Source organism: Oncorhynchus clarkii, chromosome 27, assembly GCF_045791955.1.
Source record: "Oncorhynchus clarkii lewisi isolate Uvic-CL-2024 chromosome 27, UVic_Ocla_1.0, whole genome shotgun sequence".
Classification (NCBI taxonomy): domain Eukaryota; kingdom Metazoa; phylum Chordata; class Actinopteri; order Salmoniformes; family Salmonidae; genus Oncorhynchus; species Oncorhynchus clarkii.
Window position 1 is genome coordinate 3,685,511 of NC_092173.1, and position 15,605 is coordinate 3,701,115.

The 15,605-nt window shown below is 42.0% G+C and overlaps 1 protein-coding gene across 1 annotated transcript in view; it reads left to right on the forward strand.

Annotated features, from left to right (window-relative positions):
* LOC139385882 (OAF homolog a (Drosophila)) overlaps positions 1-15,448 on the forward strand; it is a 28,853-nt gene extending 13,405 nt beyond the window's left edge. The window contains exons 3-4 of the mRNA XM_071131167.1: positions 291-471; positions 12,716-15,448. Of these exons, the coding sequence (XP_070987268.1) occupies positions 291-471; positions 12,716-12,993 (459 nt within the window). The 3' untranslated portion in view covers positions 12,994-15,448. The remainder of the gene's footprint in view (positions 1-290; positions 472-12,715) is intronic.
* The last annotated feature ends 157 nt before the right edge of the window (positions 15,449-15,605 follow it).

Genomic DNA, 15,605 nt, shown 5'->3' on the forward strand with positions numbered 1-15,605 from the left:
TAACTTTCTTGAGTTTCCTTGTTTGAATATGTTGAAAGTGTATCCTTCCTCTCCTTCAGGTAATCACTGATCTAACATGATACTTGCTAGCAAGTGGTTCCTATGTAGCTCCACCTATTCCTGCTATGTCAGATCAGTGATAACGCCAAAGGAAGGGTACAGGGAATAACAAATAATAAGGCCAGTGGGCATCCTTGCTGGGAGTGTGGGGGGAAGTGAATGAGCATTATCCCATTTGATAAATCAAGTGACCATGGTGACATGACTGACTTTGTCCTGCGGTCCACCAGAAAAACCCTCAATCCATTCGCACGGCAGAGGAGAGGCGGGGCCTGGACCAGCTGACCATGAACGTGGCAGTGAACCTGAGCCAGGCTTGGCAGCTCAGCAGCCACATCCACAACATGTGCAGCGAGGCCCGGGAGGCTATCTACACCCGGGAGAGGGACGTCAAACATTGGCTGGAGAGAGGTCAATAGAATGAATATGTGGGCACATCGTCACAGATTTGAATTGATTTTGGGCAACGTGACATGTACAACAAAATGCACAATGTGGATCCAGAGGATATCGCTTGAAAGTATTAATTAAAACGCTTATTTCCAAAGTGGTCCTCAATGGTAAAAACAATAACACATAATGATTAAAATACAAGACAACATTACGAATAACCATAAATATTAATTTATATTGACATCCTAAAAAATTGCACTATTCGCTGCACTTCTCCCTAACCTTAAAGATCAACCATATTAAAACAATCATTTTTTTATTGTTTTTTTATTTCACCTTTATTTAACCAGGTAGGCAAGTTGAGCACAAGTTCTCATTTACAACTGCGACCTGGCCAAGATAAAGCAAAGCAGTTCGACACATAACAACAGAGTTACACATGAAGTAAAACAAACCTACAGTCAATAATACAGTAGAAAAATAAGTCTATATAGGCAATAAATAGGCCATGGTGGCAAAGTAAATACAATATAGCAATTAAAACACTGGAATGGTAGATTTGACAGTAGATGAGTGTGCAAAGTAGAAATACTGGGGTGCAAAGGAGCAAAATAAATACAGTAGGGGAAGCGGTAGTTGTTTGGGCTATTTATAGATGGGCTATGTACAGGTGCAGTGATCTGTGAGCTGCTCTGACAGCTGGTGCCTAAAGCTAGTGAGGGAGATAAGTGTTTCCAGTTTCAGAGATTTTTGTAGTTCGTTCCAGTCATTGGCAGCAGAGAACTGGAAGGAGAGGCGGCCAAAGGAGGAATTGGCTTTGGGGGTGACAAGTGAAATATACAGTGGGGAGAACAAGTATTTGAAGCACTGCTGATTTTGCAGGTTTTTCTACTTACAAAGCATGTAGAGGTCTGTAATTTGTATCATAGGTACACTTCAACTGTGAGAGACGGAATCTAAAACAAAAATCCAGAAAATCACATTGTAATTGTAAGTAATTAATTTGCATTTTATTGCATGACATTTTTTAATTTTTTATATTTTTATTTCACCTTTATTTAACCAGGTAGGCTAGTTGAGAAAAAGTTATCATTTGCAACTGCGACCTGGCCAAGATAAAGCATAGCAGTGTGAACAGACAACACAGTTACACATGGAGTAAACAATAAACAAGTCAACATAATAGAAAAAAAAGAATCTATATACATTGTGTGCAAAAGGCATGAGGAGGTAGGCAATAAATAGGCCATAGGAGTGAATAAAAAATAAAAACAGTATGGGGATGAGGTAGGTAAATTGGGTGGGCTATATACCGATGGACTATGTACAGCTGCAGCGATCGATTAGCTGCTCAGATAGCAGATGTTTAAAGTTGGCGAGGGAGATAAGTCTCCAACTTCAGAGATTTTTTGCAATTCGTTCCAGTCGCAGGCAGCAGAGAACTGGAAGGAAAGGCGGCAAAATTAGGTTTTGGTTTTAGGGGTGATCAGTGAGATACGCCTGCTGGAGCACGTGCTACGGGTGGGTGTTGCCATTGTGACCAGTGAACTGAGATAAGGCGGAGCTTTACCTAGCATAGACTTGTAGATGACCTGGAGCCAGTGGGTATGGCGACGAACATGTAGCGAGGGCCAGCCGACTAGAGCATACAGGTCGCAGTGGTGGGTGGTATAAGGTGCTTTAGTAACAAAACGGATGGCACTGTGATAAACTGCATCCAGTTTGCTGAGTAGAGTATTGGAAGCTATTTTGTAGATGACATTGCCGAAGTCGAGGATCGGTAGTATAGTCAGTTTTACTAGGGTAAGTTTGGCGGCGTGAGTGAAGGAGGCTTTGTTGCGAAATAGAAAGCCGACTAGATTTGATTTTGGATTGGAGATGTTTGATATGAATCTGGAAGGAGAGTTTGCAGTCTAGCCAGACACTTAGTTACTTATATATGTCCACATATTCTAGGTCGGAACCATCCAGGATGGTGATGCTAGTCGGGCGTGCGGGTGCAGGCAGCGACCTTAGATAGGCTGGGCAGGATGGATATAGGTCTGTAACAGTTTGGGTCCAGGGTGTCTCCCCCTTTGAAGAGGGGGATGACCCCGGCAGCTTTCCAATCCTTGGGGATCTCAGATGATACGAAGGAGAGGTTGTACAGGCTGGTAATAGGGCTTGCGACAATGGCGGCGGACAGTTTCAGAAATAGAGGGTCCAGATTGTCAAGCCCAGCTGATTTGTATGGGTCCAAGTTTTGCAGCTCTTTCAGAACATCTGCTATCTGGATTTGGGTAAAGGAGAAGCTAGGGAGGCTTGGTCGAGTAGATGCGGGGGGGGGGAGCTGTTGGCCGAGGTTGGAGTAGCCAGGAGGATTGGGCTCTAGCCGTGTGTGAGTGGGGTTTGGGTGAACAGCTGAGTAGGCCGGGAGCTGGGCCTCAGGAATAGCTTCGGTACTGGATGCCACGGAGGGTGCAAGCTAGCTGTGAAGATCAGAAGTAGTGAAGTATATACGAAAAATACAAAAGTACACGAGAGGACAAACAAAACACGTCTACACTGCTACGCCATCTTGGATGACATAAGTATTTGATACATCAGAAAAGCAGAACTTAATATTTGGTACAGAAAACTTGGTTTGCAATTACAGAGATCATAGGTTTCCTGTAGTTCTTGACCAGGTTTGCAAACACTGCAGCAGGGATTTTGGCCCAGTCCTCCATACAGACCTTCTCCAGATCCTTCAGGTTTCGGGGCTGTCGCTGGGCAATACGGACTTTCAGCTCCCTCCAAAGATGTTCTATTGGGTTCAGGTCTGGAGACTGGCTAGGCCACACCAAGACATTGAGATGCTTCTTACGGAGCCACTCTTTAGTTGCCCTGGCTGTGTTTCGGGTCGTTGTCATGCTGGAAGACCCAGCCACGACCCATCTTCAATGCTAAGGATCGTGGCTGAGGGAAGGAGGTTGTTGGCCAAGATCTCGCGATACATGGCCCCATCCATCCATCCTCCCCTCAATACGGTGCAGTCATCCTGTCCCCTTTGCAGAAAAGCATCCCCAAAGAATGATGTTTCCACCTCCATGCTTCACGGTTGTGATGGTGTTCTTGGGGTTGTACTCATCCTTCTTCTTCCTCCAAACACGGCGAGTGGAGTTTAGACCAAAAAGCTCTATTTTTGTCTCATCAGACCACATGACCTTCTCCCATTCCTCCTCTGGATCATCCAGATGGCAAACTTCAGACGGGCCTGGACATGCGCTGGCTTGAGCAGGGGGACCTTGCGTGCGCTGCAGGATTTTAATCCATGACGGCGTAGTGTGTTACTAATGGTTTTCTTTGAGACTGTGGTCCCAGCTCTCTTCAGGTCATTGACCAGGTCCTGCCGTGTAATTCTGGGCTGATCCCTCACCTTCCTCATGATCATTGATGCCCCACGAGGTGAGATCTTGCATGGAGCCCCAGACCAAGGGTGATTGACCATTATCTTGAACATCCATTTTCTAATAATTGCACCAACAGTTGTTGCCTTCTCACCAAGCTGCTTGCCTATTGTCCTGTAGCCCATCCCAGCCTTGTGCAGGTCTACAATGTTATCCCTGATGTCCTTACACAGCCCCTGTTCTTGGCCATTGTGGAGAGGTTGGAGTCTGTTTGATTGAGTGTGTGGACAGGTGTCTTTTATACAGGTAACGAGTTCAAACAGATGCAGTTAGTACAGGTAATGAGTGGAGAACAGGTGGGCCTCCTAAAGAAAAACTAACAGGTCTGTGAGAGCCGGAATTCTTACTGGTTGGTAGGTGATCAAATACTTATGTCATGCAATAAAATGCAAATTAATTACTTGAAAATCATACAATGAGATTTTGGGGATTTATGTTTTAGATTCCGTCTCTCACAGTTGAAGTGTACCTATGATAAAAATTAGACGTCTACATGCTTTGTAAGTAGGAAACACTGCCGATTTTGCAGGATATCAAATACTTGTTCTCCCCAGTGTACCTGCTGGAACGTGTGCTACGGGTGGGTGCAGCTATGGTGACCAGCGAGCAGAGATAAGATGGGACTTTACCTAGCAGGGTCTTGTAGATGACCTGGAGCCAGTGGGTTTGGCGATGAGTATGAAGCGAGGGCCAGCCAACGAGCGTACAGGTCACAGTGGTGGGTAGTATATGGGGCTTTGGTGACAAAACGGATGGCACTGTGATAGACCGCATCCAATTTGTTGAGTAGGGTGTTGGAGGCTATTTTGTAAATGACATCGCCAAAGTCGAGGATCGGTCAGATGGTCTAACCAGACACCTAGGTATGTAGATGTCCACATATTCTAAGTCAGAACGGTCCAGCGTAGAGGTCGACCGATTAATCAGAATGGCCGATTTAATTAGGGCCGATTTCAAGTTTTCATAACAATCGGAAATCTGTATTTTTGGGCGCCGATTTGCCTATTTTTTATTTTATATATATATATATTTTTAAAGACTTTTATTTAACTAGGCAAGTCAGTTAAGAACACATTCTCATTTTCAATGACGGCCTAGGAACGGTGGGTTAACTGCCTTGTTCAGGGGCAGAACGACCGATTTTCACCTTGTCAGCTCGGGGGATCCAATCTTGCAACCTTACAGTTAACTAGTCCAACGCAATAAGGACCTGCCTCTCTCTTGTTGCACTCCACAAGGAGACTGCCTGTTACGCGAATGCAGTAAGCCAAGGTAAGTTGCTAGCTAGCATTAAACTTATCTTAAAAAAACAATCATAATCACTAGTTAATTACACATGGTTGATATTACTAGATATGATCTAGCGTGTTCTGCGTTGCATATAGTCTGACTGAGCATACAAGTATCTTACTGCGCTGTTTATGACTTCAAGCCTATTAACTCCCGGGATGAGGCTAGTGTAACCGAAGTGAAATGGCTAGCTAGTTAGCGCGTGCTAATAGCGTTTCAAACGTCACTCGCTCTGAGCCTTCTAGTAGCTGTTCTACTTGCTCTGCATGGGTAACGCTGCTTCGATGGTGGCTGTTGTCGTTGTGTTGCTGGTTCGAGCCCAGGGAGGAGCGAGGAGAGGGACGGAAGCTATACTGTTACACTGGCAATACTAAAGTGCCTATAAGAACATCCAATAGTCAAAGGTTAATGAAATGCAAATGGTATAGAGGGAAATAGTCCTATAATTCCTATAATAACTACAACCTAAAACGTCTTACTTGGGAATATTGAAGACTCATGTTAAAAGGAACCACCAGCTTTCATATGTTCTCATGTTCTGAGCAAGGAACTTAAACGTTAGCTTTCTTACATAGCACATATTGCACTTTTACTTTCTTCTCCAACACTTTGTTTTTGCATTATTTAAACCAAATTGAACATGTTTCATTATCTACTTGAGGCTAAATTGATTTTATTTATGTATTATATTAAGTTAAAATAAGTGTTCATTCAGTATTGTTGTAATTATCATTATTACAAATAAATAAAAAAATCAGCCGACTAACCGGTATCGACTTTTTTGGTCCTCCAATAATCGGTATCGGCGTTGAAAAATCAGAATCGGTCGACCTCTAGTCCAGAGTAGTGATGCTGGACGGGCAGGCAGGTGCAGGCAGCGATCAGTTGAAGAGCATGCATTTAGTTTTACTTGTATTTAAGAGCAGTTGGAGACCACGGAAGGAGAGTTGTATGGCATTGAAGCTCATCTGGAGGGTTGTTAACACAGTGTCCAAAGAAGGACCAGAAGTATACAGAATGGTGTTGTCTGCGTAGAGGTGGATCAGAGACTCACCAGCAGCAAGAGTGACATCATTGATATATACAGAGAAGAGAGTCGGCCCAAGAATTGAACCCTGTGGCACCCCCATAGAGACTGCCAGAGGTCCGGACAACAGGCCCTCAGATTTGTCACTGAACTCTGTCTGAGAAGTAGTTGGTGAACCAGGCGAGGCAATCATTTATGAAACCAAGGCTGTTGAGTCTGCCGATTAGGATGTTGTGATTGACAGAGTCGAAAGCCTTGGCCAGGTCAATGAATACGGCTGCACAGTATTGTCTTATCGATGGCGGTTAAGTTATTGTTTAGAACCTTGAGCGTGGCTGAGGTGCACCCATGAACAGCTCTGAAACCAGATTGCATAGCGGAGAAGGTACAGTGGGATTCGAAATGGTCGGTGATCTTTTTGTTAACTTGGCTTTTGAAGACCTTAGAAAGGCAGGGTAGGATAGATATAGGTCTGTAGAAATTTGGGTCAAGAGTGTCCCCCCCCCTTTGAAGAGGGGGATGACTGCAGCTGCTTTCCAATCTTTGGGAATCTCAGACGACACGAGATTGAACAGGCTAGTAATAGGGGTTGCAATAATTTCAGCAGATAATTTTAGAAAGAAAGGGTCCAGATTGTCTAGCCCGGCTGATTTTGCAGCTCTTTCAGAACATCAGCGGACTGGATTTGGGAGAAGGAGAAATGGGGAAGGCTTGGGCGAATTGCTGTGGGGGGTGCAGTGCTGTTGACTGGGGTAGGGGTGGGCCAGGTGGAAAGCATGGCCAGCCGTGGAAAAATGCTTATTGAAATTCTCAATTATAGTGGATTTATCGGTGGTGACAGAGTTTCCTATCCTCAGTGCAGTTGGGAGGAGGTGCTCTTATTCTCCATGGACTTTGCAATGTCCCAGAACTTTTTTGAGTTTGTGTTGCAGGAAATACATTTCTGCTTGAAAAAGCTAGCCTTGGCTTTTCTAACTGCCTGTGTATATTGGTTTCTAACTTCCCTAAAAAGTTGCATTTCACGGGGGCTGTTCGATGCTATTGCAGAACGCCACAGGATGTTTTTGGGTTGGTTAAGGGCAGTCAGGTCTGGAGAGAACCAAGGGCTATATCTGTTCCTGGTTCTACATTTCTTGAATGGGGCATGCTTATTTAACCTGGTGAGCACTTTTAAAGAACAACCAGGCATCTTTTACTGACGGGATGAAGTCGATATCCTTCCAGGATACCCGGGCCAGGTCGATTTAGAAAGGCCTGCTCGCTGAAGTGTTTCAGGGAGCGTTTGATAGTGATGAGTATGATAATGATTGCACATCATACCAATCCTTAAAATAAATACACCTGACCAGCAGTAGGGGGCACAAGGGTCAGTGGAGTGGTTTCCCTTACAATTACGACCTTGACCAAATTAAACTTTGCCTGCTTTTTAAAGCTATTTTTACTTTTTATTTGCTTGATCTCCAAGGGAACTCTATTCCATAGACAAATGCCTATATGGAAAAACGTGCTCCTCGCAGTACTGTTTACTCTTTACAAGACATAACACGAGCTCTGGTATTGTGACTGTGTTGGTTATAGACCATATCAATGTGTTTCATTAAACCTGGGGCGCGATCGTTTAAGATGTCAAGCATATGATTTAATTTGGTCCACTCTGGACTCCAAAGGCAACAAGCCCACCTTCAGGAACTCCCCTACCCCTATGTGGGTCCTAGGGGAGACATTCAGCATATACCTGAACATTATTTTGCAAGACCTGCGTTCTCTTTTTCAGCTTTTTTGATAGCCCACTATACTAAACAGAGCAGGCATAATCAACATGACACTGAATCAAGGTTAAGACGAGCAGTTTAACTTTAATGTTAAAATATCTAGTGTTATGATGTAAATTTTATTTGTTTGCCTTTTTTTATTTTTTTATTTTTTTTAGCAGCAATCAGGTCTCCAGAAAGGGATTTCTCTAGTGACACAAAGATAAGATACTTGTTTTAGATTCGCTCTCCTTGCCTGCACAGTTTACCGTTATCTTGTCAGCCCTAAGCAATCTGTTTTGTTCCAAACAAAATCGATTCAGTTTTTACCAAATGTAGTGACAATTTTTGTCAGACAACCAATCTCTAACAAAATGCAATTCCTTAACTCAGGGTCTCTATGTAAACTGTATCCTTCCTTGATACCAGTATTGCTGAATCATCAGCATACAGTAAAGTGTAAACTCTTGCTTTATCTGGCATATCATTAACGTATATAAGAGAGGCCCTAAAATTGATCCCTGCGGTACTGCAAATGCCTCTGACAGAACATCACCAACATTACATAATTGTGTTCTGTTGGTCAGATAAGACCTAAAACATTTCACTGCTACATCATTTAGACCCGTGCATTTCAGTTTCATCAGGAGAATATTATGGTCCACAGTGTCAACAGCTTCCTGCAAGACCATACCTGTATAGTTCCCCTTCTCACTTTCCTGCTTAATGTGGATATGGCAAGTATCAGTGGAATGAGCTGTTCTAAAGCCAGATTGTAGTTCATAAAGAAGTTTGTGCTCAAGAAGGTATCCCTCAAGTTGATTTTAAAAACTAATCTCTCAACAACTTTGGATGAGGTTCTGAGGATTGACACAGGCCTGCAGTTTCCTACATTTGTTTTACTACTCTTCTTGTGGAGTGGAACAACCCGGGCTGTTTTGAGATCCTTGGGAAATGGACCACTACTAATAAAGGTTTACAATGTGTTATCATTTTAGCAGTGACACGAGCACTATTCTTTGAATTGTGCAGGAAGGTTATCCAGCCCAGTTGCTTTGTTTATGCTTAATGAGCACAGCTCAAACAAATAATTTGTGATACCTTTGCTATGGTAAAAGTAGTTAATGAAAGACTGGCCGTAGTGTCCAGAGCAGAAGGGTAACTTCTGAACCAGAGATGACGCTATAGTGGTAAAAAAATGTTTTTAATAATTTGCAACATTTTGCCTGGTCATAACATAAAACATCAATATCCAGGACAATACTACAGGATTTTACATAAGGGGGAGTTTTTAAGCCAATGTCCATTTCAAAAGTTGTAAAGAATACAAGGATGTAAGTTGTCATTAACGGCATCTACATAATGTTGGGATGTGGTCTTATCCATTTTGTATCTTGCCTGGTTTCTACAGTTAATTTAACCATCATAATCTTGTTGTAGATTTGTCCTTCTGAATCTGGCCAGGTAGCGATCCCTTTTCCTTATGAGGTCTAAGATCTCGGAAGTGATCCATTTCCCTGACCGCTGTTTGATTTGAATTTGTTTCATCGAAGCCAGAGTCGAGTGCAGACAAACAGATCATTAAAAAGATACCAAGCTTAATCAACATCACAGTTTAGTACATGAGATCAATCCAAAATTCCCAGGAACTCTACATAACGTTTTTTTTTTAGTATTGTTTCATAGACCGTACCTTCATGAATATATTACCAGCTCTAGTAGCATTATGGATTTCTTACGGGTACAGTAGGTTACCATATGATCACTAAAACCAATATTTAAGACTCCTGACTGGCAGACATTCTCTTGATCTGATACAATAATCAAATCCAAGTTGATTTACTGTCAATACGCACCTGGGTTGGCTCAACAATTAGTTGTTCTAGTCCAAATAGCTGATTTTAAAGTTATACAGGGCATTTACTAGTGTACGTTTCTTGGGTGATAACTGCACATTTGTATTAAAATCGCCGATAAAACACCAAGTATAGGATGACATTTAGGAAGAAGTATATCTACCCATGAAACCTCAAGACCATCCATTTTCAGATCTGAAAGAGGGTTAAAATGCACATCATTCCTAGTAAAAACACACACGCCACCACCGTTTCGGTCTATTTTATGAACGCTATATCATGGTAGTTCAACCTCGTGGTTGGATGGGTCAATTGAGGACGATGTCGCAGTAACTACTGCAGCTCGTGTGTTTAGAAGCAAGGAATTTTAGTTCCTCTAATTTCATTGCATTGCATACATTGCAAACAAGCAAAATGTTGCTTTGAGACTTTACAGCTTCATCATATGACAAGGGGTTGATACTTCCACACTTTGTGAACAAACAAATGTCACAATCCACTGCTTTTGAATTCTTCCTTACGGTCTTACCACAGTTTGGGCATAGTTGTTTAGCTTGCTTTGTGGTGTTTGGGCCAGGACGGGTGTACAGCGTAGCAGGCTTAATGTAACACGTAGCTTGTTGGCGTTAACACCTGTCTCAGCTGTGTTTACTGTGTACCTTCCCCGAGCGGCTCAGCTGTTGCCGTAGGAAAGGTGATATCAGGTGCTGGTGCTGTGCTGGAAAATGTCCCCACTGCCAGAATACCCCCCCTTCGCGGTCTTCATTGCTGTGACTTGCCTGCTAGTTAAGATTTCTGCTCTTCAGTTTAGCCTACATTTCACTGATCTTAGTAGCAGAAAGCATTTTTTTGTCTGCAGTTTTCGGTTTGGCTATTTGTTTCAAGTGTATGTGGCGGTTCTAGCTTGTATGGCACCCCTCAGCACCCGGGGGCACCCGTGCCGCTCCCTGCAAGATGCTACGGTGGGTGGCTGCCCATGTCACCCGTACCTAAATCCGCTACTGATTTATAATAGTCTATAAATCAATCTCTTGCCAAAATTCGTCATCTCTTCCATGTCTTATTCAACTAGTATTTTTGAAAGTGTAAGGATAATAATTCAGCTATAATTGTTCTGAAATGTTTATTGCTTGCCAACATATTACTCCCTCTATGTTTAATATAATACGCATTTATTAATTCTGTTGCCTATCCTGACGTGAAGTTTGTTCTATAGAAAGTATTTGACTCTAGCCACAAAATGTAAGGAAATTAGAAGGGGGGGGGGGGTTCTGCCAGGTTGGAGATTTTTGGCACAACACCTGTTCAGTTGCTCATGGCTGAAGTTCACAATATGAAAGCGAAGATTTCCATCCACGTCTTTCGGTGTAGGTGGAATGGGAGTTTAGGATAATCGCCATGTTTGAATTGTAGAATAAATCAGAGACGACAAAGCAAAACCTCTGGCTAAAGCCATAATAGTATTGCACGTTGAGATATACAAACAAACAATACTCGAATAGCAAAAAAATAAATGTAAGAGTCTGTTAGGTGAAAATAATAAAAAGTGATCTGCAGTGGTGTAAAAATATTTTAAAGTACTACTTAAGTAGTTTTTTTGGGGTATGTATTTGACTATTTATATTTTGGACTACTTTTACTTCACTACATTCCTGAAGAAAATAATGTACATTTTCCCTAAGACCCAAAAGTACTCATTTACATTTTGAATGCTTAGCAGGACAGAAAGTGTCCAAGAGAACACCCCTGGTCATCTCTACTGCCTCTGATCAGGTGGACTCACTAAACACAAATGCTTTGTTTGTAAATTATGTCTGAGTGTTGGCGTGGCTATCTGTAAATAAATACAAATGGTGCAGCCTGGTTTGCTTAATATAAGGAATTTGAAATTATTTATACTTTTGATACTTTAAGTATATTTTAGCAATTACATAGACATTTGATACTTAAATATATTTAAAACCAAATACTTTTTAGACTTTTACTCAAGTAGTATTTTACTGGGTGACTTTTACTTGAGTAATTTTCTATTACGGTATCTTTAGTTTTAATTCAAGTATGACAATTGTGTACTATTCCCCAGTGGTGAAAAAAGTATCTTTCACAGTCAATGTTTTTGGCCTAGTGGCCTTTCTCAAGACAAGGTGCACATTAGTCCACCTTTGTGTGGACGTGGAATAAAAGATGCAGATGACCTTTTTCATTTTTGTCCTCCCAGCTTCTCTTTTTCATTTGGAGAGGTCAGCCCCTCCCTCGGTGAAGTATGATTGACTGGAGTGCTGAGCTGGAATAAAAGCCTGCACACACTATGGCCTCCAGGAATTCAGTGCCCACCCTTGGTCTAGACCTTAATCACACACTCGCTCCAAGTTAAATTCATCCAATACATTTTAGCTCTATATGTACACTACCAAACTAGCCCAGTTCTACTTCAATAACACTATTAGTATTTGACAATGTAGAAAAAGATTACACAATTGACTGTAAACTGAAATGTTCTCTCCCTGAGAGTCTGTTTTGCTCCTATAGCTCTCTTGCTTAACTTTAGGCAATCACTTTTTGTGATCGTTTTTATTTTATTTTACGAGAGCTGACTGAAGAGCCCTGTATCTTTTAGTTTATATGAAGTCAACAGTGTCTAGTCGTAGATAATGTACTGTAAAAAAAATGTGGCCTAATGGTCAGTGCAGTGCACGGTGAACCATCTGTGATTGAATAGAGATAGCAGCACTCTTTTGCATTAAAAAGCTCCTTATTACTAGCCTAGTCCCAGATCTGTTTGTGCCGTCTTGCCAAATCCTATGGTCATTGTCACAGTGGGTGTTGGCAAGACCGCACAAACAGATCTGGGACCAGGCTACCTTTAATTAGTGCATTGACTCACAAATATGTTGCTTGCTGCACCTGTAGGAGTGGAGGGCTCCGTGTTTGAGATCCTGCCCCAGTCGGTGGACGTGGTCCCGGTCCTGCTGTCGTGCCGCTCTACGAGAGACGTGTGGCAGCCCTGCTCCTGCAGCTTCAGCCTGCGCCTGGAGTGGTACCCCTGCCTGCTCAAGTACTGCCGCAACCGCGAGACCACAGGCAAAGGTAGCCCCTACAAGTGCGGCATCAAGAGCTGCAGCAAAGGCTACCAATTCACCTACTATGTCCCCCACAAACAGCTCTGTCTCTGGGATGAGGAGACTTAGCAGCACACTGGCTGTGCAGTCAGACCCCCTCACCCCCCAATGCTTTTCTTTTCCTCCCTTATTTAATTTGGATATCACGTTGGAGTTCAGTTCATCCTGTCGTGAGATGATAGTAGTTTTATGCCTTAAATGGGACAGTTTAGGTTGAAATTGAGACCAAAGCTATATACCCTCTCAATGACTCCTTTGACATTTCCTATAGTTAGGATATGATGCTGCCGAAGTGTCCAGGTACCTACTGTGCCACCTAAAGTTACTCTCACACGTTTGTTACTCACACGTTTGTGCCCAGCTAATAAAAAAATGACTACAAGAACCTCCTCTCATAAGGACACGTTTATGCATACGGCTGGACAGAGCAGCCTTTTTTTCTACATTTCTTGCCCAGTGGGATGATTGGTGAAGGAACAACGTTCCCATTATGTTGTCACAGGAAACCGTGGGATGCGGATCGGAACGGTCAGTCGGGCAGTGACTTATGACGTCAATAATACCGCTTTAGCCAGCTCTCTTCCTGGTCGACGGCAACTCAGGTTGCAATCAACAATGTTTCTCTGATTGCTGGGATTATTTATTTGGTTGCAAGGTGAAATTATTGAAGATTCTTATGTATAAAATGACTAATCTTAAGTTTTCTTTATATAAACTTCATCCCATTTTGTCTTTTGATTTGTGTAGCAAAACAGACAGATTATATACACATTGAAAAAAACAACATTAAAGAAAAACATTAGCAACACCTTTTCTAATATTGAGTTGCACCCTCTCTTGCCCTCAGAACAGCCTCAATTCGTTGGGGCATGGACTCTACATGGTGTCAAAAGCGTTCCACAGGGATGCTGGCCCATGTTGACTCCAATGCTTCCCACAGTTGTCAAGTTAGCTGGATGTCCTTTGGGTGGTGGACCATTATTGATAAACACGGGAAACTGTTGAGTGTGAAAAACCCAGCAGCGTTGCAGTTCTTGACACGCTCAAACCAGTGTGCCTGGCACCTACTACAATACCCTGTTTTTCAAGGCATTTAAATATTTGGTGTTGCCCATTCACCCTCTGAATGGCAAACATACACAATCCATGTCTCAATTGCCTCTAGGCTTAAAACTCCTTTGTTAACCTGTCTTCTCCCCTGCATCTACACTGATTTGAAGTGGATTTAACAGGTGACAATAAGGGATAATAGCTTTCAACTGGTCAGTGTCATGGAAAGAGCAGGTGTTCTTAATGTTTTGTACCCTCAGAGTATATTGTGAAAATGTCTGGGCATTGTGTTTAGTTAACAGTATAGATGCTGATGCTAATTTAAAGTACATTGTTGAAGAGCACGTTACTTCTTTCTAGCCTCAATGTTGTTTTTCTTCTGTCAATGTGATATTATTATTATTTTTTTTTTTTTCTTGGGACCAAATTTCATGAATCCCAATTCACAATGGAAGATCACCTGAGTATCTGTAAACCGTCTGGGTTTGAGAGAGAATGCCACTAACTTGAACATCATTCACAGCTCAATCACTGACGGCCATGATTGATTTTTCTTTTACACACACTATATTGTTATTCATTTTGACAAAGGTCTCCAAGTTAATTAGCTTATATTTCATTATTCTTTCAAGGTTGGGGGCAAACCACAGTAAAGATTCACAAAGGAAATATTCTCCAAGGAAGGGCTGAAGTTGCAACTTATTTGATTTGTGTTCACTTTTTTCACTTCTCATAGAATGGATCTGATAAACGTTCTAAGCAGTACAGTTAATGCAATGTGTAGCTAATGCATTCCATTCAAAGTTCAACACATGGATTATTGTGGGGGGGGGGGGGACGACGACGACATCTAACCATAGTCAGTGAAACCCTTTTACCATTATTACATTTCTCATGTCGGTTCATTTCATTAACATCACAATTTGTTAAATGTACGTGTAGGGCCTTCCTGATTATCACTTGGATATGTGATTCCATTCCACACAGAACACTTTGTTCAGGTAGGACTAAAATAATCAGCAATCAGTAGGGAAAAGTCTAATTTTATTCCACAATATGATCACTTGTCTGCTATCCGATTCCTATACCTCATTACGGCATTTTACATCTCGAGTAGCTTAATGTGTTTTAATCATATTCAGTAGTAACTGGTACCTAATTGTTTTGTTTTATTCTGTCACGTTATGCTAATGTTCACTTTGTGTATGACCTCTTCCTAACTGACAAACCAAAATGTTTTTTTTGTTTGTTGTAAAAACCCTTCGAACTGTGGCCATTCAATGGTAACCTATGTGCCTTAACACTTCAAATGATATTTTTGCAATGTAAAACTAGAGTAAAGTCTCTTGTATTTTTCTATGTAAGAGTTGTGTATGTTTGCAAAGAGCAATACCACAGAAAATGAAGTCATTTACAATTCAAAAGTACATTTTTGCCTGCAAGGGTTCAATAAAGGCACCTCTTTTGCACTGCACTTCTGTGGGTGGTCTTTATTCAGCAAAAATCTGACTTCAGAACAAGATTCACTGACACCTACCATGCGCCAGGTACAGTATACATTTTCGTGTAGCTTTCATGTTCCCCACCTGTACCAGAGAGCATTTCTGCAGAAGGCTTATTATACCTGCATC